This window comes from Ranitomeya imitator, chromosome 6, assembly GCF_032444005.1.
Source record: "Ranitomeya imitator isolate aRanImi1 chromosome 6, aRanImi1.pri, whole genome shotgun sequence".
Classification (NCBI taxonomy): Eukaryota; Metazoa; Chordata; class Amphibia; order Anura; family Dendrobatidae; genus Ranitomeya; species Ranitomeya imitator.
This window is the reverse complement of record NC_091287.1, coordinates 389,262,995-389,289,394: the sequence shown is the minus strand read 5'-3', so window position 1 is coordinate 389,289,394 and position 26,400 is coordinate 389,262,995. Positions and strand designations below refer to the sequence as shown.

General features: G+C 45.4%; 1 protein-coding gene across 6 annotated transcripts in view; it reads right to left on the bottom strand.

Moving 5' to 3' along the window:
- Positions 1-26,400, bottom strand: part of DLGAP1 (DLG associated protein 1) — a 937,306-nt gene that overhangs the window by 317,673 nt on the left and 593,233 nt on the right. For all 6 annotated transcript variants that reach the window (XM_069731141.1, XM_069731137.1, XM_069731138.1 and 3 more), the window contains exon 4: positions 18,365-18,582. In XM_069731141.1, the coding sequence (XP_069587242.1) occupies positions 18,365-18,582 (218 nt within the window). The remainder of the gene's footprint in view (positions 1-18,364; positions 18,583-26,400) is intronic.

Below are 26,400 nucleotides of genomic sequence, written 5' to 3'. Positions count from 1 at the left end.
CGCTATGCGTGCCTGCCAGGGGCAGGCGCATTGAGTAGTGACCATCATAGCTCAGATGCCGAGTTCCTGACAGCGCCTGTGCGGGCAGTGCAGCAACCCTGTTGATGAATCCCCGCCCCACAGTGTGTTATGCATTATGAGCTATGGCATCTGAGCTATGACGGCCACTACTCAATGCGCCTGCCCCTGGCAGGCACACACAGCCCAGCGCCGGATTTCAGACGTAAACAGCGCTGAAGGGGAGGCGACCAGCGCCCCAGAAGAGATGACTGACAGCAGTTGGGCGCTTCAAAGAGGGGGCTTCAGACCTGCCTCCCTGGCTAAAGATAGGTATTTGGGGAAAATTATAAAACGCTTTATTGAGGGAATAACAGAAACAAAAACTAAAAGAGCCACCTTGTTAGAATGCAGCATTACTGCTGCACAAGGTGGCAATTTTACTTTATAATGGCTGGAGGGGGTGACAGTGGCCCTTTAACACCATGATGAACAAAAATTACCTACTCGATCCCAGATGCAATTAACCTCATATTAGTTATACTTCTCTTTTCTTGTTTCTTTTCCAACAGAAAATCCATATCATAAATACAACTAACCAATGATTGTAAAGACTCATAAGACTGTTATGTTAAGTTCTATCTTAAATGAGCCTGGAGATAATAAATTAGAGATGCAAAGATGGGCAGCTGATTTTTACAGCATGTTCCTGTCTCCAGCTTTAATACAGCATGTGCTGGCTCATAACACTACGATATGAGCCATTTTTATTTTCCATGATCAATCTGGCCAATTTTAGAAACTCTCAGAAAGATGTAGAAGAAAATTCATGCAGTTGAAATATTGGCATTTTACTTAGTACATACTAACGTTATATCAATTAAGGGATGGATCGAGCTGCACAACTCAACTTCTCATTCCCAATCTGCAGAATATGTTTATACATACAGGTGCCTAAAACACAATTGACTTTAATGTAAGAGCTAAGATATTATACCATCACAACTTTTCATATTCATATGAGAACAAATTGAAATACTAAGGTTCAATGTGTAAATGCCTAACAGGAGATCTGCTGAGTTTGACTTTGCGAAGGGTGGTTAACAAATATTGTATTTCACATTTGACAATCTGAAAAAGGGGACATGCCACCCAGTTTTGAATGGAGCAGAGAGAAGCGTATGCTTGAATTCTTCTATAAAGACAGAGCTTGGCTGTTTCCAGCAGTTACTTAGACAATGAATGGAGCAGAGTTTAGGCATGTGCACATCCACTGTATTCAATTTGGAACTCTGCAGAGCCAGAGCCCCATTGTTGGGATTGGTGCAGTTCCCAGTGTTGGACCCTCAGTGTTATCCCCTATTCTGTAGATGACGGTTAATTCTCAACTATGGAAATACTCCTTCAATTATGAACTAGTTAACTTTTGTCATCATTTTACAGTCCAGAGCAAATGCTGCTAATGGGCTTATATCAGTATTCTTAGTAGCAGACAAATATATTTTATAATCCCATTGTTTCATTATAGTGTTCCAATGTGTCTGTCAATATTTCAGTTGTCGTTTTTTTCTAAAAAATATAAACTCAAGATGACAACCCTGAGCTAGACAGAATTGCATATGGCAGGTCGGAAACATTGGCTCACATGTGCTAAGGCTACAGTCTAAGTAATAGAACATAGTGTTATTTTGGGCCAAATTTATTAGACGTTGCACTCCTCTTAATATATTTAGCACATTCGGAACTGTGTAGTAGTTGGAAACCAAATCTCGGTATGCAGTGAGCAAATGTGCATTTGCTCCAAAATTTGCACCATATTTAGGCTTTCCTAGTTTATGAACATAAAACTTGGAAAAAACCCATATAAACCATAAATGTTTTACTTAAGTTATTAGTACTAAGAGAATTCCCCCATTTTTGGGATACAGGTGTCCCACAATGAATGTAGTTCAGTAAGATAGATCACTTTTATAAGTACTTTCCTTCTTAAACAAGATTTACTATATTTGCTCAATTCCATTAGGAGACCTCTAAAATATTTAAGGTCATCATGTTGACCTTAAATAATTAATGATTGCTTTACCTTTCGTAAAATTCAGATTTATGTGTTCTATACTCTTTGGGCACATGTTTCCTCACTGTATTCTCTGTCTTAATGGCTATAATAGATTTAACGTAAAAGTTAATAAACGGTGCTGATCTGAATTCACCCTTTGCTTGGTTACAAATGACTCACTACAGATATTCTAATTAAACATTAATATGATTTTTGGCAGGCGAAATAGGAATGCACACAGCGTGAAACATTATATGTTGATCTCTCTAATTAAGCCCATTACAAAAGCTTAACAATCGCATTGTAGTTAGAATTATTATTTTGGATTATCATGAAGCCTTGGTGAAATGTGTGCTGAATGTGAAGCACATGTGGTGTCCAATTCTAAAGAACCTTTTACAAGTGATGACAAACGAGCGATCATAAGATTGAATGTTTTCTATCATTGGCCAATGTAAGCATAACAACCATTGTGATGAATTAGCAATTTGCTCGTTCATGGGATTCCCATATCTTTTATCTGGCCCGGGTAAAGACAGCAAATGATCAAATTAATAATCAATTTCCCACAAACCATTTGTACTGACTCAAGCATGGAATGATGTGGAAAGTTGAAAAGAAAGGTGTTCAGTTTGGACAGTAATAATAGACTGTCTGTATAAACCTGTCTTTACTTAAATTGCAGATCATTAATATCCACATGGTACAGACCACTAAGTCTACTTCATGTTTCAGTAACCTTTAGCTATGGGAGGTAGGAAAGGTTAATGTGTGCTTTTTTAAATATGATATGCAGTGCACATATTATTGCAATCATACTTTTTCCCTCTTTTTGCTAGTATAGAAAAATAATAATAGCAAAATGTGTTAGACAACTACAGAGTATAAAATTCATCAGAGGCCGAAGGCTCAAAAAGGTCACCTTGGGCAGCCTGTTCGATAGGAACTCCTGCCTTTGCCCCTTAATCCATGTACAGGAATCTTACAATGGAGTCCACTGGATTGATTCCTCGGAAAGGCTGCTGGCCAGATGAGTGAATGAGAGACAAGAGAAGTCATGGTAGCTGGGTCAGAACAGGTAGGGCAGTCGAGACATAAAATTAGCAGACAAAGCATGGTCAGGAACAGGATGAGGTCAGTCCACAGGAAGTCAACAAGCAGTAAGGAGCAGATAGCACAAGATAGAGCCAGAGAACCGAAAGATAAATTGGCAATGAGAAAGATTCAGGGGTTTATATAGATTGTTAACCCTCGCAGGCAGGCAGAGTCCTGTCTCCTCAGTGACTTGTATTATTCATGATTATTGTACTTGTTTTTTTATTATATATACCCCTCTTTAAATGTAACATGCCACGGAATAAATAGCACTATAATAATAAATAATAATGGTAACTTGGATCTATGCTGCATGAAAGGCCCTTGAGCGCTTCACGTTCTTTCTAAGGAACTGGAAGGTAGAGCAGCATGCAAATTACCTACTGAAGGGAAAGTGTGCTGAAATAGAAAGTGATCCTAGAGTGAGTAAAACAAACCATGAAATACACAATAAAGGATTAAGTATGTATTGTTAGAGAATATTCTGCTTACTTCCTAAAAAGAAACAGGTGCAGGGTAAAGAACATAAACAACAGAGAGAGAAACCCTAGATGGTCTTTCACTGACTGGCTTATACTACAGCAGTATGGCTGGACATCCAAATGAGACTATCAACAGCAGGAAATATTAGAAGGGGGAAAGTAAATAAAGCTTCACCCGAAAGGTGATAGGGCAGGCAAATGAGAAAATGAAATCACATGTTACCTTAAAAAGACTGAAGCAAGGGTAACAGAAACTAAACACCAAGAGAAAAGGTGTATCTGCTATGGCTCAACTGACCACAAAGCACTGTCAAGAGTTCGAACCCAGATGCATAACAGTACCCCCCTTCTACAAGGGGCCACTGGACCCACTGAGATCCCCAACCACTGATGTCACTGACAGAACTCTCTGACTAGATAACCTGCATGCAAATCTTCTGCATCAACCCAGAAATTATGCTCCGGACTGAAACCGTTCCATTTAACAATATATTGCAGTCGACATCTGACACGTCTGGGACTCCAAAACTGGTTCCACATCATACTCCTTGTCCTCCACCAAGTCAATCTCAATGATTTTCTGAGGACCTGATATCCTCTCAAACTTTTCAAGAAGAGAGGAATGGAAGGAATTATTAAACATCCATTGAACAGGGAGTTGGAGATTCTTAACCTTCACATGATTAATGATCTTAATTATCTTATACAGCCCAACAAATTTAGGAGCAAATTTTTTCAAAGGAACCTTAAGATTAAGATTTTTTGAGGCTCGCCAAACAAAATCTCCCACCCTAAAGACAGGGGCCCTCCTACGTCTGTGGTTCGCAGTTCTCTTGGTCTGATCGCAAGTTATCAAAGATCTTTTTCAACTTCTCTTCAGACCTTTATCAAACGAGAACAATATCTTTCCTCCTCTGGGACCACATACTGCAAACCTGAAAAATCTTCAAAAACTGGATGAAAACCCCCACAATAATAAAAGGTGAGCTACTGGTAGTAGTATACATGCAGCTATTAAGAGTTAACTCAGCCAGAGGAAGAAAATCCACCAAGTCTTCTTGATTATATGACACAAAAAATCTTAAATATTGTTCTATTTCTTGGTTTGTTTTCTCTATCTGACCATCAGCCTCAATATAATAACCTGAGGAGAATGAAAGTTTAATTCCTAATCTGGAGCAAAATCTACACCAAAACTAGCCATAAACAGAATCCCTGTATTGGAAATAATGTTTTTAGGAACACCATGTAAAATAATGATATGAGAGATAAACGATGTAGCTAAATTCTTAGACGTAGGAAATTTTAGTAGAGGAATCAAGTGAACCATCTTGTGGAAATGGTCCACCACCAGCCATATTATAGTATTAGCACCACAATTAGGCAAATTTGTGACAAAATCCATGGACAAATAAGTCCAAGGTTGAGACGGAACCTTATTTGCAAAAAAATCGCTTGCTGGGGGCCTGACGAGAGACTTTAGACCTGGTGCAAACTCTGCACTTACGGATATACTCATCAACATCCTTTCAAACACTCTGCCACCAAAATGTCCTAGAAACAGCTTTCCAGGTGGCAGAGGAACCAGGATGTCTTGCCAACACAAAGTCATGCACTTCATTAACAAGATCAGTGTGAAGCGAGGATGGCGCCAAAAGTTTGCTGGGTGGCAAGCCCTCCAATGCACCAACCTGAGCTTCCACAATGTGCTGTGTGAGATCAATCCTTAGAGCACCCACCACCATCCCTTCACTAAGAATTTTGACTGGATTTTCATCTTTCAACTATGGAACAAAATTACGTGATAAAGCATCAGCTTTAGCATTCTTAGTGTTAGGGCTAGCGGAACGCACCGAGTATAGAAAGGTAGCTACAAGGTGCGTTCGCAGCCCGGGGTCCACCGTGCAGAGATATCTGCTGTAAAGTAACGGCAGATAACCTCTGCGCTCACACATGGGTTAAGCTTCACCCCATGTGAACTGGAAGCGATCTCTGTTGATTCACAGAGTCGCGCTGTACACAAAACTATTACCGTAACTAAGGGTTGTGCTTGCTCTGGAACTCTTCTGTGCTAACCGCACACATGAGCGAACCAGATGCTAAGCCAAGGCTAATTGCCCCCACTGATGCTAGCTGCCTGCCTGAGTGTACAGTACTAAAGCTACAGCCTCACACCATATATGTATAGTATCCACTGGCATAAGCCAAACACATTTGATACTAGCGCATGGCCATGCGGCTATGCGAACCTTTTATAGTTGCAGCTCTACAGGACCTTCCTGGTGGACCAATATTAGCTGCAACAGGGCCTGAGCGTGTGACCCCCGACCTCCAATGAGAGGTCCTCCTGTGGGCATGCTCAGTGCGTGAAAAGCAGGACTTAGTCCCAGAAAAGCCTGCTTGCCGCTGACCAGTGCTGGCTACAAGGGCAGAGCCTGGAAAGGCAACAGTAACCATTTGCACAGTATCAGTCTGAGCCAGATGCTGGGACCAACGTCTCCACTGAGCAGGTTCCACTGCGGATGGAGGAGAATGGGAGATCGCAGCAGACATGGTTCAAGATTCCCCCTGTGCAGTGGCGGGAACTCAACACCTAACACTTAGTACCAAGGAGAGATGTCACAGAGAAATCAAACTGAGTGAAAAAGAGAGTCCAATTTTTCTTCCATCTTCTCCACATCTGAGAAAATGGGATCACACTGTGATCAAACTCTACTTAGAGTTTGACTAAAGTGTGATTAGCATAATCAGACCGATTTTCTCAGATGAGAGAAAATACAGTAGTGTGACCGGAGCCTCAAATAAAGACCCTAAACAAAACTGGTGCAATTCTAGTGAGTCACCACCCAGGCAGACGTATATTGTGATTGAGAAGAGCGCAGGTAATTTTTGGCATCACAATTCTTGCAACAAGTTCTTGCAACGTTAAAGATTGAGCGACATTCACACATTCATATTAGTGAATAATTATCAAATGAGTTCCATTTTTTTTGTAATCTTTATTTTTTTTTTTTTTTTATATAGCGCTAACATATTCCGCAGCGCTTTACATTTTTTGCACACATTATCATCACTGTCCCCAAGGGGGCTCACAATCTAAATTCCCTATCAGTATGTCTTTGGACACTTGTATACTTTGCCTAAATTTCCATAATAACTATCACACTGAAATATGAATCAATACAATGCAAATGACAAGACAGGACCACATATGCAACCTTTTTTTCATGTGCAATTATCTGTGGATACTTTGTAACCTCGGTGTCTTTGCACTTACTTATTTTAGTTATTTTATCTGATTTAGACAAGTGTTGATTTTGCTTCATTTTGTAATAGTTTGCGGGAAGCAGAGCAAGCTGTAATTACAGTTATGTAATTGCACAGAGAGTTTACATAATTATGAGCACAAATTAGCATCTAAAAATATAATAAAAGCGTATGAGATATGAGCTATGGGGGCTTGAAATGAAAATGGAGGAAATCATATTCCACAAGGATATATCATAAAGATGAAAGTGGACCTCCAGGCACTTATTACAATCAGACCAATGTTTTTTATAAATACATTAAAATGCAATTGATCATGTCTAAATGTTTCCAGCACCTTGATTACAGATACTCTTTGCGTTTTCTGGGATTGTCATTTACACTTGATAAACAATCAATCGTCATATGTATTATCATCCATATGTCGCAGTGTTTTGTCTATTTGTCCATTTTTTTATATCCTTTTGTTAAATTCCGCTAGCAGGTCAGCAATGGTTCATTTTTGTTCATGTCACTTTAAGTGGGTGGGCTCACAAACAACATTTATCCACTATCCACATGAGAGATGATAAATGTATCATTTGGTAACCCCATCGTTCACTTAAGTGAGTGGTGGACATGCATGATCAAAACCTCTCATTATCTATGGAATTGGTTGTAATAGTAAAGCTCTACACTTAACTATGTTCTTACTTTAGCAAACATTGTCCTGAAACCCATATCTCTCTGATAAGACAACCACAGAATTATAGCATATAAAATAATTTTAGGCTCACTGATGTTCTCTAGTACTATAAACACCACTGTACTTTCATTAAGAATTACATTACTACTGTCCATGGCTCATAATCAACCTAATGTAATCATAGGAATCGCCACTTTATCTCCTCAACTATCTACAGTACAGACCAAAAGTTTGGACATACCTTCTCATTTAAAGATTTTTCTGTATTTTCCTGACTATGAAAATTGCACATTCACACTGAAGGCATCAAAACTATGAATTAACACATGTGGAATTACATACTTAACCAAAACGTGTGAAACAACGGAAAATATGTCTTATATTCTAGATTCTTCAAAGTAGCCACCTTTTGCTTTGATGACTGCTTTGCACACTTGGCAGTCCCTTGAAGAGCTTCAAGAGGTAGTCACCGGAAATGGTCTTCCAACAATCTTGAAGGAGTTCCCAGAAATGGTTAGCACTTGTTGGCCCTTTTGCCTTCACTCTGCGGTCCAGCTCACCCCAAACCATCTCAATTGGGTTCAGGTCTGGTGACTGTGGAGGCGAGGTCATCTGGCATGGCACCCCATCACTCTCCTTCTTGGTCAGATAGCCCTTACACAGCCTGGAGGTGTGTTTGGGGTCATTGTCCTGTTGAAAAATAAATGATGGTCCAACTAAATGCAAATCGGATGGAATAGCATGCCGCTGCAAGATGCTGTGGTAGCCATGCTGGTTCAGTATGCCTTTAATTTTGAATAAATCCCCAACAGTGTCACCAGCAAAGCAACCCCACACCATCACACCTCCTCCTCCATGCTTCATGGTGGGAACCAGGCATGTAGAGTTCATCCGTTCACCTTTTCTGCGTCACACAAAGACACGGTGGTTGGAACCAAAGATCTCAAATTTAGACTCATCGGACCAAAGCACAGGTTTCCACTGGTCTAACGTCCATTCCTTGTGTTCTTTAGCCGAAAATGTCTTTTCTGCTTGTTGCCTGTCCTTAGGGGTGGTTTCCTAGCAGCTATTTTACCATGAAAGCCTGCTGCACAAAGTCTCCTCTTAACAGTTGTTGTAGAGATGTGTCTGCTGCTAGAACTCTGTGTTGCATCTACTGGTCTCTAATCTGAGCTGCTGTTAACCTGCGATTTCTGAGGCTGGTGATTCGAATAAACTTATCCTCAGAAGCAGAGGTGACTCTTGGTCTTCCTTTCCTGGGGCTGTCCTCATGTGAGCCAGTTTCTTTGTAGCGCTTGATGGTTTTTGCAACTGCGCTTTGGAACACTTTCAAAGTTTTCCCAATTTTTTGGACTGACTGACCTTCATTTCTTAAAGTAATGATGGCCACTCGTTTTTTTTTACTTAACTGCTTTTGTCTTGCCATAATACAAATTCTAACAGTCTATTCAGTAGGACTATCAGCTGTGTATCCACCAGACTTCTGCACAACACAACTGATGGTCCCAACACCATTTATAAGGGAAGAAATCCCACTTACTAAACCTGACAGGGCACACTTGTGAAGTGACAACCATTCCTGGTGACTACTTCTTGAAGTTCATCAAGAGAATGCCAAGAGTGTGCAAAGCAGTCATCAAAGCAAAAGGTGGCTACTTTGAAGAACCTAGAATATAAGACATATTTTCAGTTGTTTCACACTTTTTTGTTAAGTATATAATTCCACATGTGTTAATTCATAGTTTTGATGCCTTCAGTGTGAATGTACAATTTTCATAGTCATGAAAATACAGAAAAATCTTTAAATGAGAAGGTGTGTCCAAACTTTTGGTCTGTACTGTACTTCCATTGCCTCATTCTACATTGTATTCCTCCATTGGCTGCTGGAAGTTATGTGATCCCCGTGATGCAGTGACCCCTGTTACAGCTAGGGGACGCTGTGTGTGCTCCTTGGAATATGCATAGAGGCATATCTGTGGTTATAATGATGGTGAAACACTGACTGGCAGAATTGTAATTGGCTGGTAAGTGTCGCAGAGGGAGTCTGTGCTTTAACCCTGTAGTAATGTTGTTGTTCTGGGACATGTAGTCTCACAAGTGTTTGTATAATTGTGAAGGGAGGCTTACAGGGCTAGTTATGAGAGCTGGGCGGGTCGAACTAGCCACACATACACATCACCCATCTATGGGAATGGTTACAACTGCATAATGTGACCAGGGTGTGGGTCATATGGCTCCTGTGGTCTCTGCAATGGAGTCTGTAATGGTTCCTGTGTATGGACCTGAATGTGCTCTGTAATGGAGAGTGTGTGAGATCCTGGACAGCTTGTGTGTTGGGAGGTCCTGTGTGTGGACCGGATCCCTGAACAGCGCACTGAGAGGCCGTGGATCTGAAGACTGGTGTGTTGGGAGATCCTGAGAGTAGGATCGGATCTCTGAACAGCGCACTTAGAGACTTGTGTGTTGGATGGTCCCAGGTGGGGACGAACGTCCTGAATAGCACAACCTGTTTTAGAAGTCCTGGGAGTAGGATATTCTGAAGAGCACATGGGAAGGAGAGAATGCAGAGTCTGCAACAGCACTGCACTGGGGGAGATACAGCCCGTCTGAGGATCTGGACTGTCATGTGGCCTAGTGAGCAAGGCATTGTTCGGGATGGTGATCCCAGGTCGGCAGCTTCCCTAAGGAGAGAGGACTGACAGGAGTCAGCGTGTGGAGGAGGAGCTCCTGGAAGGTAACCCAGAGTATGGGGAACTGTGTGCACTGACAGGGTGTCAGTAATGAACTGTGTGGTCTCCCACAATAACTGGACGAAGTGAGGTCCAGCGTGTTTAGAGATTGCAAATCACTGTCATGTGTGCTATGGGACTAGAGACATTGATAAGATGTACGGACACCTCCAGGAACTAGTCAAGGAGGGCTAGCGGGTGTAGTGTCTGAACTGTGAGTTAAAGCCTTATAAGAAGTATATAAGTTAAAGCCGCGACTTAATGTCATCGGTTGGTGCCTATTGTGTTCTATGAAGTTTATAATGAACTGTGCATAACCCGGTTTATGATTGCATAATAAACTGCAGGAACTGCTTTTGTGAGAAAAATGTGCCCGTGTGACTGAGTCCCGTTACTAAGCGAGTGTCCCCCAACACATGCAGTAAGTGATATCTCACACCCTCCAGAGCAATGATCTCAACATCATAGAATGTCTGGTCTTACATGAATAGACAAAAAAGATATGCACAAGCCTACATCCACTGAATATATGTGGTTAGTCCTCCAAGATGTTCGGAACAACCTCTCTGCTGACTTTGCAAAAACTGTGCATGAATGTATCTAAAGAATTGATGCTTTGCTGCTGTTTTCGAGACAAAAGGGTGGTCGCCGCTGTTAGGGTTGGCGGAACGCACCAAATATATTGTTTATTAAAAGGAATTGGTGCGTTCGCAACCCGGGATCCACCGTGCAGGAAAGTACCTGCTGCTAAATAATGGCGGCTCTATATGGCGGTATATACTAACTCTGTTAGCTTCACAGAGTAACCGCGAGAGGTGAGCTCTGTGCCCTGTTAGACTTTCACAGAGGCACAGGCCAACTACCCAGATGTGAGCAGTGAGTGTCATGCATGCATACTCAATCTCCTCGCCGGAGGAGCCAGCATTCTAGGGGCTTATTTCAGCCGGGTCCCTGAACACACTTATACACAATCTCCTCGCCGGAGGTGCCAGCATTCTAGGGGCTTATTTCAGCCGGGTCCCTGAACACATACAAACACATGACCACATTGGCGCAAAGCATATAGCAAAAGACGATACTAGCGCATGGCCGTGCGGTCATGCGCAGTTTATATAGTTGCAGCACAGGAAGCTGCTACTGAAGTTTTTGCCCTTTCAGGACCTTCCAGAAGGACCAATGGAAAGTGCTGCAGTACCTGAGCATGTTTTGCCCTTTCAGGACCTTCCAGAAGGACCAATGGAATGTACTGCAGCACCTGAGCATGTGACCGAACATGTGGCCCTCGACCTCCAATTGGAGACCCTGCCCTGGGCATGCTCAGTGTGAGTAAACAAGGACTTAGTCCCAGAGAGGCTCGCTCGCTGCAGATCAGTGCAGGGTACCATAGGAAAGCCAGAAAAGGCAGTAGTGACCCTATGCACCGAATCAGCCCCAGCGAGACGCTGGGAGCGACGTCTCCGCTGAGCAGAGCCCACTGCGGCCGATACCGAATGGGAGACCGCAGCAGACACGGATCGAGATTCCCCCTGTGCAGCAGAGGAAACTCGACTCCTAACATTACCCCCCCTCCTAGGGCCCCCCCCCTCCTTGAGCCTCACTACGCTCAAAAGCTGCGATAAGCAGCGGAGCCCGAATGTGCTCCACAGGCTCCCAGGTTCTATCCTCTGGGCCGTGACCCTTCCAGTCCACCAGATAAAATTTCTTGCCACGTACCACCTTGCACCCCACAATAGCATTCACCTCAAACTCATCCGTGGATGAACCCGATGTCCCAGCAGATGACTCGGAAAACCGGGACAAATGAACGGGCTTTAAGAGGGAAACGTGGAAAGTATCGGTGATACCAAGGCGTGGAGGAATAGCCAAACGGTAGACCACAGGGTTGACCTGTTCCAGAACCTTAAACAGGCCAATGTAGCGAGGAGCAAACTTAGTGGACTCAACTCGCAGCCTGATGTTACGGGCGGAGAGCCACACTAAGTCGCCAGGAGCAAAGACCGGAGCGGGGCGCCGGTGTGTATCAGCCGAAACCCTCATTCTCTCCTTGGAGGCCCGGATGGCATCCTGTGTGCGGTCCCAGATGTCACGTGCCTCCACCGCCCAGTCTGCCACCCTAGAATCGGTGGATGACACGGGCATGGGCACAGGGACACGCGGATGCTGGCCGTAATTAAGGAGAAAAGGAGTTTGACCAGTGGAATCGGCTACGGCGTTGTTCAGGGCAAATTCCGCCCAAGGTAGCAAAGATGCCCAGTCATCCTGCCTAGCAGAGACGAAATGTCGCAAATATGTCACCAGAGTCTGGTTGGTTCTCTCCACCAACCCATTCGTCTCGGGATGGTATGCAGAGGAGAGGTTTAACTCTATGCTGAGTAAACGGCAGAGCTCTCTCCAAAACCGAGATGCGAACTGGGGACCCCGATCGCTGACAATCTTACCAGGCATACCATGCAAACGGAAAACATGTTTAATGAACAACACCGCCAAGGCCCGTGCTGAGGGTAACCGAGGAAGCGGCACCAAATGCACCATCTTGGAGAAATGGTCGGTGACAACCCAAATAATGGAGCAGCCACGCGACTTGGGTAGACCCACCACAAAGTCCATCCCGACCATCTCCCAGGGCCTGTCTGCCACCGGTAGAGGGTAAAGCAACCCAGCAGGCCGTTGCCGAGGAGACCGATTCTGGGCACAAGAAACGCACGCCTGAATATAGTCCTTGACATCTCGGGCCATATGCGGCCACCAGTATGTTCTCGCCAGAAGCTCAGATGTCCTCTTGGTCCCAAAATGCCCACCCACTCTGGAGGAGTGAGCCCAAGAGAGAACCTCCGGTCGCAAGTTAGCTGGTACGAAAGTCTTGCCTGGGGGCACAGACTCTAGCGAAACCGGAGCTACAGTTCTCAGGCTCTCAGAAGGGACAATAAGCCGAGGCTCCTCCTCCTCCTCCTCCGATGACACCACGGAGCGGGAGAGAGCGTCAGCACGAACGTTCTTCTCCCCGGAGAGGAAATGGAGAGTAAAATGGAACCGGGAGAAGAACAGGGACCATCTAGCCTGGCGAGAATTCAGCCGCTGGGCCGTTTGCAGATACACCAAGTTCTTGTGGTCAGTGAAGACTTGGAAGGGAAAGCGAGCTACCTCCAAGAGATGTCTCCACTCCGAAAAAGCCAACTTCATGGCCAGCAACTCCCTGTCCCCGATGGAATAATTCCTCTCCGCTGGTGTGAAGGTCTTGGAGAAGAAGAAGCAAGGATGCTTCCGACCTTGAGCATCCTTTTGGAAAAGGACTGCTCCAGCACCAACGGATGAGGCATCCACCTCCAAGATAAATGGCTTATCAACATCGGGGCGATGTAGGATGGGAGCGCTAGTGAAGTGTGACTTGATCGAGAGAAAGGCTTTGGAGACCTCCTCTGACCACAACTTGGGATTTGCTCCCTTCTTTGTGAGGGCAACCAAGGGAGCTACCAAAGTTGAGAAGTGTGGAATGAACTGGCGATAGTAATTAATGAACCCCATAAAGCGCTGCACCGCTTTAAGAGAATGGGGTTCCTGCCAGTCCATTACAGCCTGTAGCTTGGCAGGATCCATAGCCAAACCCTGGGCAGAGATGATATAACCAAGGAAAGGCAAGGACTCCTGCTCAAACACACACTTCTCCAACTTGGCGTAGAGGGAGTTTGCCCGTAAGAGGTCGAAAACTTTGCGAACATCTCTCCGATGGGAGTCAATATCTGGAGAGAAGATGAGAATATCATCCAGATAGACTACGACCGAGGTGGTGAGCATATCCCGGAAGATGTCGTTCACAAAGTCTTGGAAAACGGCTGGGGCATTACAGAGCCCGAAGGGCATCACCAGATATTCATAGTGCCCATCCCTGGTGTTAAAAGCCGTCTTCCATTCATCCCCCTCACGGATGCGAATCAGGTTGTAAGCACCCCGCAGATCTAACTTTGTAAATACCCTCGCTCCCCGTAGCCTATCAAACAGCACAGATATCAGGGGTAGTGGGTACTTGTTCTTAACGGTGATGGCGTTAAGACCCCTGTAGTCTATGCATGGACGTAAGTCTCCAGTCTTCTTCTGTACGAAGAAGAACCCTGCCCCTGCCGGTGACACTGACTTCCTAATGAATCCTCTTGCCAGATTCTCCTGGATGTACTGGGACATTGCCTCCGTCTCCGGGAGAGATAACGGATAGACTCGACCCCGGGGAGGCTCAGCACCAGGCAAGAGGTCAATAGGACAGTCATAGGGGCGGTGAGGCGGAAGGGTCTCCGCAGCTCTTTTGGAGAACACGTCTGCATAGGGCCAATAGTGCTTGGGGAGAGAGGAAAGATCTGCGGGTACCTGTGTAGTAGCAACCTGAATGCACTCCCTCAGACATCTACCCTCGCAAGATTTACTCCAACCCAAAATTCTCCCAGAGGACCACTCAATATGAGGAGAATGGTAACGAAGCCATGGTATCCCCAACAGGACCTCAGGAATGACTAATAGGGAGATTATCTCCTGATGTGATGGAGACACAGATAGCGTGAAAGGAATGGTTTGGTGGGTAATCTGTGAAGGTAGTGTTGACCCATTTACCACTCGAACGGTTACCGGCTTGGCGAGCATCACCAAGGGTATTGCGTGACGCTGGGCAAAAGCGGAAGACATAAAGTTACCCTCTGCCTCAGAATCCACGCATAGCTCGACCATAAGAGTGGATGGGCCTATGGTAATTGTCCCCTTGAAGGACAACTTTGAGGCAAACGTCGCCGTGTCTAGTGTACCTCCTCCAACTGCCACTAGACGCTGACGTTTCCCCGACCGCTGAGGACCCTTGGAGGCAAGGTGTCCTGACTGCTGGCAAACATGACGGACCTTATGTGCACGGGCAGACTGAGACTTGGATCCCGCTCGTGTCACCTCTAAGGCCTCATGTGACTCGGATGCCTGGACTGGAGATTCCAAAGGTTTGGCGAAGGTGGGAGCCAGCCGAAACCTCTGCCTACACTGGGCTCGCTCCAACCTCCGCTCGTTAAAATGGAGGTCAATACGAGTAGATACGGCTATGAGCTCCTCCAGTGTGGCGGGAATCTCCCTAGTGGCCAAAGCATCCTTCACATGGTCAGCCAGCCCCCTCCAAAATACGGGAATGAGGGTTTTATCTGGCCATTCCAACTCAGACGCTAATGTCCGGAAGTGAACAGCAAAATGGCTGACCATGGTTGAACCCTGAGTCAAAGCCAGCAGTTGGAGCGCTGTATCATGGGTGACTTGAGGTCCTAAAAAGACCTGTTTCAGAGTGTCCAGAAACCTAGGAACACTCCGCACCACATGATCGTTGCGCTCCCACAGCGGCGTAGCCCACTCCAACGCTCTGTCCGACAGGAGAGAGATTATGAATCCCACCTTTGCCCACTCAGTAGGGAAACGTGCAGCCAGAAGCTCGAGGTGTATACCACATTGGCTCACGAAACCCCTACAGGACTTACTGTCCCCAGAGTATCTCTCAGGCAAAGGAAGGTGAGATAGGGTCGGAACAGAGGTGGCAGTGGGTAAAGCTGCTGCAGCCACGCTAGCAGCCTGAACAGCTATTGCGGTAACATCCACCGCCGAGGTTGCACGCTCAAGAGACGCCAACCGGCCCTCCAGCAGCTGGATGTACCCCTGCAATCGCTGTTCATCCGCCATTACTTAGCCAGATCCTGGCGCTAGTATACTGTTAGGGTTGGCGGAACGCACCAAATATATTGTTTATTAAAAGGAATTGGTGCGTTCGCAACCCGGGATCCACCGTGCAGGAAAGTACCTGCTGCTAAATAATGGCGGCTCTATATGGCAGTATATACTAACTCTGTTAGCTTCACAGAGTAACCGCGAGAGGTGAGCTCTGTGCCCTGTTAGACTTTCACAGAGGCACAGGCCAACTACCCAGATGTGAGCAGTGAGTGTCATGCATGCATACTCAATCTCCTCGCCGGAGGAGCCAGCATTCTAGGGGCTTATTTCAGCCGGGTCCCTGAACACACTTATACACAATCTCCTCGCCGGAGGTGCCAGCATTCTAGGGGCTTATTTCAGCCGGGTCCCTGAACACATACAAACACATGACCACATTGGCGCAAAGCATATAGCAAAAGACGATACTAGCGCATGGCCGTGCGGTCATGCGCAGTTTATATAGTTGCAGCACAGGAAGCTGCTACTGAAGTTTTTGCCCTTTCAGGACCTTCCAGAAGGACCAATGGAAAGTGCTGCAGTACCTGAGCATGTTTTGCCCTTTCAGGACCTTCCAGAAGGACCAATGGAATGTACTGCAGCACCTGAGCATGTGACCGAACATGTGGCCCTCGACCTCCAATTGGAGACCCTGCCCTGGGCATGCTCAGTGTGAGTAATCAAGGACTTAGTCCCAGAGAGGCTCGCTCGCCGCAGATCAGTGCAGGGTACCATAGGAAAGCCAGAAAAGGCAGTAGTGACCCTATGCACCGAATCAGCCCCAGCGAGACACTGGGAGCGACGTCTCCGCTGAACAGAGCCCACTGCAGCCGATACCGAATGGGAGACCGCAGCAGACACGGATCGAGATTCCCCCTGTGCAGCAGAGGAAACTCGACTCCTAACAGCCGCAAATATTGATTTACATTTTTCTTTTTTTTTTACTCATTTTATATTTTGTTCATTGATAAATAGTAAACTATTAATTCTTCTAGTTTTTTTAAATATTCTTACATTTTTCCCACACCAGCGTACAATTCTTGCACATTTCTATATTTGTATCAGTTCCATAGACAAAAAGTGAAGCAAAGGTTGAACATGCTCATGTCCATTTAATTAAAGTTGGGCTTTTCATCATGTCCAGAGAACCATTCTAAGGGTTGCTGTGGACACCGCTATAAAGAAAAGACTATACTGGTGCAGTTCTAGTGATCTACCACCAAGTCAGACCTACATAGTGATTGAGGACGAAAACCATAGATCTTGGCTCGTATACTGGCTAGATTCATGCAACTCTACTCATATTTCCATTAGCTGGAATGTTTCTGGATAAAATCAACATTTAGACTGAAAGTGACTTCACCTTTTATTCAATATTTTAATTAGTTTGTTACGTCTCCAGTTGTGAAGCACTGCAGAATATTTAGTGCTTGTTGATTAGAGAATCATTTTACTACTTATTTCAGAATTTAGGCCGATTGAGTTGGTCAACAAACAAGAGATGAATACTGCTGACAAAATTAAAGTCTCTCCCTTTGAATCCTAAAAAAAAAATCAAAATACCTCCACAGAGCTTTAAACTGCAGAAAAAGGTAAAAAGATAAAGGGAAGATAGAGATCCATTATAAAACTATATTAAAAGGAGCTTGTCAGAAAGTTTTACCTGCCTACCGTCAAACCACTAATATAATTGTGCAGCCCTTTAAAACATAAGCCATCCGATCCCTTTATGACCCTAAGGCACTGCTCTAAGAGTCAGAAATTGTTATTTGGTAAGTGTTTCTGGAAGGGCATAGGTGTGTGTCAATGCACTTCTACTTTCTCAGACTCAAGCTGCTTTTCCTACCTAAAAGCACCCTCCCTTGGTTGATTGACAGGTCAGTGGCCATATACCAGAGCAAGCAACCTGTCAATCAGACAAGGGAGGGTGCTGCCAGTTTGGGAATATATTGGAGGCTGAGAAGTTAGTAGAGCATTGTCACACCCCAACGCACTTCCAGACACAACTTCAAAATGTGATTTCTCACTGCTGGAGCAGAGCTTTGGCATCATAAAAAGGGAATGGCTAGCTTATCATTCAAAGTTCTGCACAGTCCTATAAATGATTTTATGGGGGTTAAAGCTTCTAACAGGTTCCTTGAATTTTAGTAGGAAATTCAATCCAACTTCTGTTTTTGGATCATACATCATAACAAGTATGAAGAGTTAAAGATGAACTTCTTACATAATCAATATCCAAATTTTAAGGTTTTCTTGCCAACTGCAGTGTGTCGAACTGAGGGACATATCCTGTCCCACAGGACATACCTTGCAATGTAGACTAAAAAACCTGTCTTACTTGAGAGTAGTGAGTTCTGTGAGTGATGGCTGCGTAGCCTTAAGGTAGCTCTCTCTTCGTGCTGCAATCTTTGGAGATGGCTTTGGGCTGTTTGTGTCGGAGTCCCCGCTGTCATCATCTCCCATGGCTTTGATGTAGCTGCCACTGCGCATTCGTCGACATGGAATCTCCTCTTCTTTGCTCTTGGGGGTATACCCGCTCCATTCATCTTGCGGAACCTAAAAATAAAGGATAAGTATGAATATAATGACTTAAGATGAAATCTATCTACATAAAATAATAACTAAATGCCAAACTAACAATAACTATTGAAAAATACCATATTTTTCAGACTACAAGACGCATTTCCCCCCCCCTAAAAAAAAGGTGGGAAAATGGGGGATGCGTCTTATAGATGGGATGCAGGCTTACCGGCAGCGGTGTGGCGGCGGCAGAGGTGAGGCGGCAGATCTAAATCTGCGAACTCAGCTTTAGGAAAATGGCTGCCGCAATCTCCATCTGCGCACACGCGGCCTCCTGCAGCCATTTTCCTGAAGCCCCGGGAAGCAGAGCACTTCACCTGCGCATGCGCAGCCTCAGGAAGATGGTCGCCGCCACTGATAAAGCCATGATTCACCCGGCTCTGCTGCTTACCGGGCCACTGTATCACCTCACCTGTGGAATGGACCCAGCTCACGCCTTACCGCTCACTGTGCCTCATCATCCCCGCACCTCTGCTGCCGCCACAGCACTGCTGCAACCCCCCTTGGACACCAGGCCGTGGCATCGCCCTCCTAAACAGGAAGGGACCCTGCTCAGGTGCACACCATATCACCCACTGCAACACCGCACTTCTGCCGACACCATGCCTCCTGTGACCCTGCTCTGCCACCGCCAGCCCTCAGGTAAGATACTGTAAATTCGGACAATAAGACGGACCCCCATCGTATAAAAAATCTTTTTTTCTGCAATTTTCACCCCAAATTTGCGTGCGTCTTATGGTCCGGTGCATCTTATAGACCGAAAAATACAGTAATGCAATTAAGTAAATCATTTACACACAAAGTTTTATACTTTTAATATAGAATGGACCTGACATTGTATAAAATTCTTCATTGCTTGTGCAGAATACAATGCCAATGACATTTTTTTTCATTTTCACCCTATACTATATTTTTTAGAATATTTGCAAGTGGAAAATGTCTACTGCTATGCTTGCCATGAATAATGAATGTATAAAAATCACATTTTGAGTATGCAGAGATAAATGGTGCTGTATAGACACTTCTTATTTCTTTCTGCAGACTCATCCTGTTGCTGATTGATTAGGAAAAACATTTAAAAGAAACATTGGGAATAGTGGCAAATGTCAGTGTTAGGCCACTCTCACAATATTGTGTTCAGCATTTGCATAAGTAAGCCAAAGCAACGAGGGGAACAAACAGGAACAGTAAAATAGGAAAAAATGCACCTCTTCTACCTGTAGGTTTCTCTTACGCCCTTCTGTAAAAATGGTCATTTTTACACTTTCGTTTTTTCCCTACCCTTCTTTCAAGATTCACAACTTTTTTATTTTATGCATCTTACCATTTAACTCCTTTACCCCCAAGGGTGGTTTGCTTGTTAATGACCGGGCCAATTTTTACAATTCTGACCGCTGTCCCTTTATGAGGTAATAACTCTGGAGCGCTTCCATGAATCCTGGTGATTCTGACAATGTTTTCTCGTAACATATTGTACTTCATAATAGCGGTAACATTTCTTTAATATAACTTGCATTTATTTGTGGAAAAAAATGGAAATTTGGCAAAAATTTAGAAAAATTCTGCAATTTTCCAACTTTGAATTTTCATGCCCTTAAATCACACAGAAACGTCACACAAAAAAAGTAAAGTAACATTTCCCACATGTCTACTTTACATCAGCACAATTTTGGAGCTAACATTTTTTTGTTAGGATGTTATAAGGGTTAAAAGGTGACCAGCAATTTCTCATTTTTACAACACCATGTTTTTTTTAGGGACCACATCACATTTGAAGTCACTTTGAAGGGTCTATATGATAGAAAATACCCAAAAGTGACACCATTCTAAAAACTGCACCCCTCAAGGTGCTCAAAACCACATTAAGAAAGTTTATTAACCGTTCAAGTGCTTCCCAGGAATTTTTGGAATGTTTTAAAAAAAATGAACATTAAACTTTTTGTCACAAAAAATTCAGCTCCAATTTGTTTTATTTTATCAAGGGTAATAGGAGAAATTGGACACCAAAAGTTGTTGTACAATACGCTAACGCCCCAAATGTGGGGATAAACCACTGTTTGGGCGCATGGCAGAGCTCAGGAGGGAAGGAGCGCCATTTGACTTTTCAATGCAAAATTGGCTGGAATTGAGATCAGATGCCATGTCACGATTGGAGAGCTCCTGATGTGCCTAAACAGTGGAAACCCTCCAATTCTAATTCCAACCATAACCCCAACACACCCCTAACCCTAATCCCAACCCTAGCCATAACCCTAACCACACCCCTAACTCTAATCCCAACCCTAACCCTAATCCCAACCCTAACTTTAGCCCCAACCCTAACCCTAACTTTAGCCCCAACCCTAACCCTAATGGGAAAACGGAAATAAATACATTTTTTTCATTTTATTACTTTTGTCTAACTAAGAGGGTGATAAAGGGGGGTTTGATTTACTAGTTATAGCGTATTTTTATAGCGAGTTTTTATGTTTGGCAGCTGTCACACACTAAAAGACGCTTTTTATTGCAAAAAATAGGTTTTGCATCACCATATTTTGAGAGCTATAATTTTTCCATATTTTGGCCCACAGAGTCATGTTTTGTGCGAGACGAGTTGACGTTTTTATTGATACCATTTTCGGGCACGTAACATTTTTACCGTGGGGTCTCCGATCCAAAGGCAGAGGTGCTGTCAGCCCCTCTGCCGGCTCTGGAATGCTGTGATCATGTTTGATCACAGTATTCTCCGGTTTAAAGTGCACGGGAGTCCGTGATCACTCCTGGTGCTTAGTATCGGGTATCAGCTGATTGTCACAGCAATCAGCTGATCTTCCCGCATGTGCCCGGCTGATCACCATGACTTACTATTCCAGGACACATGGACAGGATAGTATGTCAGATGACAGAAGGGGGTTAAAGTACTGAAAAATTTGGATTATTGTATGGGGCCAAACGTCTGCCGTGGTGACCAGGAGACATGAGTGAATCGGGCCGTTACTTCCATTGTAGATGCATGGTACACAGTGAGGGCCAGGGCCATACAAGCGGCCGGGACTGGCAAGCATGAGGAGCACACATAGAGTATGAAGTGACTGGCTGCTAACGACTTGTGGCCTAGCGGGGAAGACCAGTGACCCCCGTTAGTGACAGTGTAGTAATGAAAACTGCTTGAAAGACTTCTGTAGTGACGGGCCTATTATTTGCGACTGCTGCCCATGAAAGAAAAGTGGAAAGACATTAAAGCGCCATTCACACTGAAAAATAGAATAGAGAATAATATATTGAAACTGTTGAATTGTTGTTATTGCCATTACAGCTAATATTGTGTGACTTGATACTCTGTACCGAACAACTGACTGCTTCAAAAATTGACACCTTCATTTCCGTGTTAGATTAGTAGCTTAGTTGGTTACATTATTATTATTATTATTATTATACACTTTTATAGCGCCATTTATTCCATGGCGCTTTACATGTGAATACGGGGCAAATATAGACAAATACATTAAACATGAGCAGATAACAAGGCACACGAGTACATAAGGAGGGAGGACCCTGCCCGCGAGGGCTCACAGTCTGCAGGGGGTGGGTGAGGATACATTAGGAGAGGGTAGAGCTGGCTGTGCGGCGGTTCAGTAGGTTGAGGATCACTGCAGGCTGTAGGCTTGTCGGAAGAGATGAGTCTTCAGGTATACACACATCCCCTTCATTCCCCCCCAAGGTACACACACACAACCTTCATCCTCCCCCCAGGTATACACACATCACCTTCATCCACCCCCCAGGTATACACACATCCCCTTCATCCTCCCCCCAGGTATACACACATCACCTTCATCCCCCCCCCCCCGGTATACACACATCCCCTTCATACTCCCCCCAGGTATACACACATCACCTTCATCCCCCCCCCCCGGGGTATACACACATCCCCTTCACACTCCCCCCAGGTATACATACATCACCTTCGCCCTCCCCCCAGGTATACACATATAATCTTCACTCCCCCCCAGGTATACACACGACACCTTCACCCCCCCCCCCCAAGGTACACACACAACCTTCATCCTCCCCCCAGGTATACACACATCACCTTCATCCTTCCCCCAGGTATACACACATCACCTTCATCCTCCCCCCAGGTATACATACATCACCTTCATCCTCCCCCCAGGTATACACACATCACCTTCATCCTCCCCCCAGGTATACACACATCACCTTCATCCTCCCCCCAGGTATACACACATCACCTTCATCCCCCCCCCCCCCCCCCAAGTATACACATCATTGTCACGATATTGTATGAAATGTAATATGATTTCATAGCTTTGCTGTGGGCTAACCCCCCCCCCCCTTCTCTCTTTGCTTCTATGTGTGAGTGAAGCTTTTCTTCTCAATGCTCTGCCCTGCCCCCAAGCCAGAAAGGTTTATTGCACTTGTGGCGGCACAAATCTCCCACCAGCTGAAACTGGTCGGATCTCTCTTTTAAAACATGAGGCTCTTTTTCTAAGATTCTGGGCCACCGATTTGGGCTAGGAAAATAATAAGTACATATTGCTAAAGTCCATCGGCGGATCTATCAGCCACTGTAAGCGCTAGCCTCTAATTCCAACAGGTAAAAAAGTACGGATTTCTCTGGAACTGGGTGTCCCAACTAGCCCGAATTTAGTATCTATAGAGAGCAAATCTTAATACAAGATGGATGAGGAGTGTGTTATGACTCTGCCAGATTCTCCAGCAAAGATATGACAATCATAAGAATGGTTGGAGAAAACTGGACAGCTGAGGAAAGAGGAGGGCGATCTTAACTCAACCCCTTTAGTGATGTCACGAGGCTGGAGTTTAAAAGTCTTTACACTTAACCCAGCCTGGATTAAGCAGAGTTTTTACTTAAGGAGCTGTTTCTATCCAGACCTCCTGATGCACTGGGATATTTGGGGTTCCGCCTACCACCATGGTTTTGCCTGACATGAACTGAGAACATGTGATTTTTACCTTTCTTATTTAATCCATGTTATTTTTATAATTACCTTTGTACATATTTCAATTGTATCATATTGTAACATCTTTATATGCCTTTTTATAAACACTGCCTTCTTTCGGAGTAAAATATATAAATTACTAGTTTTCGTTCTTCCTGCTCTAAAACGTACCCTGAGTCTTCTGAAGGGAATTACGCTACTGTTCTGGGTTAGCTTCGGACCCGTTTAATTGAAGCTGGTGGCAGCATACCTTGTGCGGGGCCTTTGGGAGTCGTAGCGACTGCGGCGTTGATAATTATTGTTCCTGCCTGAGTGGGAGTAGTTATATCGCCTCGCTGCAGCGTGCTCAATAGCCAGTACATAGCAGGCAGCCTTTCTGGCGTACCTAGTCTGACCTGAGGGTGAGGGAGGCGCCAGAGAGCTGCAAGTTTTCAAGCGGAACTGTAAAGCGGGATATACATAAATCCCTGCAGTTCGTGGTATATTGAAGAGCAGTGTTATACCTAAAATAAGACCCTGCTGTAAACTAAGAGGTCAATAGCCTTGTGTGTGTGTTTTCATCACATTGTAGCAGTGGAGGGATAACCAAGATAAGCCCCCCTGCACATGTGATAGCCGTCTGTTGGCCTAAAGGCACCCCGATCCGTGATGTAGGGGTGACGGTAACGGTGTGAATCGTGACAATCACCTTCATCCTCCCCCCAGGTATACACACATCACCTTCATCCTCCCCCCAGGTATACACACATCACCTTCATCCTCCCCCCAGGTATACACACACATCACCTTCATCCTCCCCCCAGGTATACACACATCACCATCATCCTCCCCCCAGGTATACACACATCACCTTCATCCTCCCCCCAGGTATACACACATCACCTTCATCCTCCCCCCAGGTATACACACATCCCCTTCATCCTCCCCCCAGGTATACACACATCACCTTCATCCTCCCCCCAGGTATACACACATCACCTTCATCCCCCCCAGGTATGCACACATCACCTTCATCCCCCCCCCCCCCGAAGGTACACACACAACCTTCATCCTCCCCCCAGGTATACACACATCACCTTCATCCCCCCCAGGTATACACACATCACCTTCATTCTCCCCCCAGGTATACACACATCACCTTCATTCTCCCCCCAGGTATACACACATCACCTTCATCCCCCCCAGATATACATACATCACCTTCATCCTCCCCAGGTATACACACATCACCTTCATTCCCCCCCCCAGGTATACACACATCACCTTCATTCCCCCCCAGATATACACACATCACCTTCATCACCCCCCAGGTATACACACACCACCTTCATTCCCCCCCCCCAGGTATACACACATCACCTTCATCCCCCCCAGATATACACACATCACCTTCATCCTCCCCAGGTATACACACATCACCTTCATTCCCCCCCCCCAGGTATACACACATCATCTTCATCCTCCCCGGTATATACACATCACCTTCATCCTCCCCAGGTATACACACATCACCTTCATCCCTCCCCCCCAGGTATACACACATCACCCTCACTCCCCCCCAGGTATACATACATCACCTTCATCCCGCCCCCAGGTATACACACATCACCTTCATCCTCCCCCCAGGTATACACACATCACCTTCATCCCCCCCAGGTATACACACATCACCTTCATCCTCCCCCCAGGTATACACACAACCTTCATCCTCCCCCAAGGTATACACACAACCTTCATCCTCCCCCAAGGTATACACACAACCTTCATCCTCCCCCAAGGTATACACACAACCTTCATCCTCCCCCAAGGTATACACACATCATCTTCATCCCCCCCAGGAATACACACATCACCTTCACCCCCCCAGGTATACACACATCACCTTCATCCCCCCCAGGTATACACACATCACCTTCATCCCCCCCCCAGGTATACATACATCACCTTCATCCTCCCCCCCCCCAGGTATACATACATCACCTTCATCCTCCCCCCCAGGTATACATACATCACCTTCATCCTCCCCCCAGGTATACACACATCCCCCCCCCCAGGTATACACACATCATCTTCATCCTCCCCGGCATATACACATCACCTTCATCCTCCCCCCAGGTATACACACATCACCTTCATCCCCCCCCCCAGGTATACACACATCACCTTCATCCTCCCCAGGTATACACACATCACCTTCATCCTCCCCCCAGGTATACACACATCACCTTCACTCCCCCCCAGGTATACACACATCACCTTCACTCCCCCCCAGGTATACACACATCACCTTCACCCCTCCCCCCCCAGTTATACATACATCACCTTCATCCCCCCCCCAGGTATACACACACATCACCTTCATCCCCCCCAGGTATACATACATCACCTTCATCCTCCCCCCCAGGTATGCATACATCACCTTTATCCTCCCCCCCAGGTATGCATACATCACCTTCGTCCTCCCCCCAGGTATACATACACCACCTTCATCCTCCCCCCAGGTATACATACATCACCTTCGTCCTCCCCCCAGGTATACATACATCACCTTCGTCCTCCCCCCAGGTATACATACATCACCTTCGTCCTCCCCCCAGGTATACATACACCACCTTCATCCTCCCCCCTAGGTATACATACATCACCTTCGTCCTCCCCTCAGGTATACATACACGACCTTCGTCCTCCCCCCAGGTATACATACATCACCTTCGTCCTCCCCCCAGGTATACATACACCACCTTCGTCCTACCCCCAGGTATACATACATCACCTTCGTCCTCCCCCCAGGTATACATTCACCACCTTCATCCTCCCCCCAGGTATACAC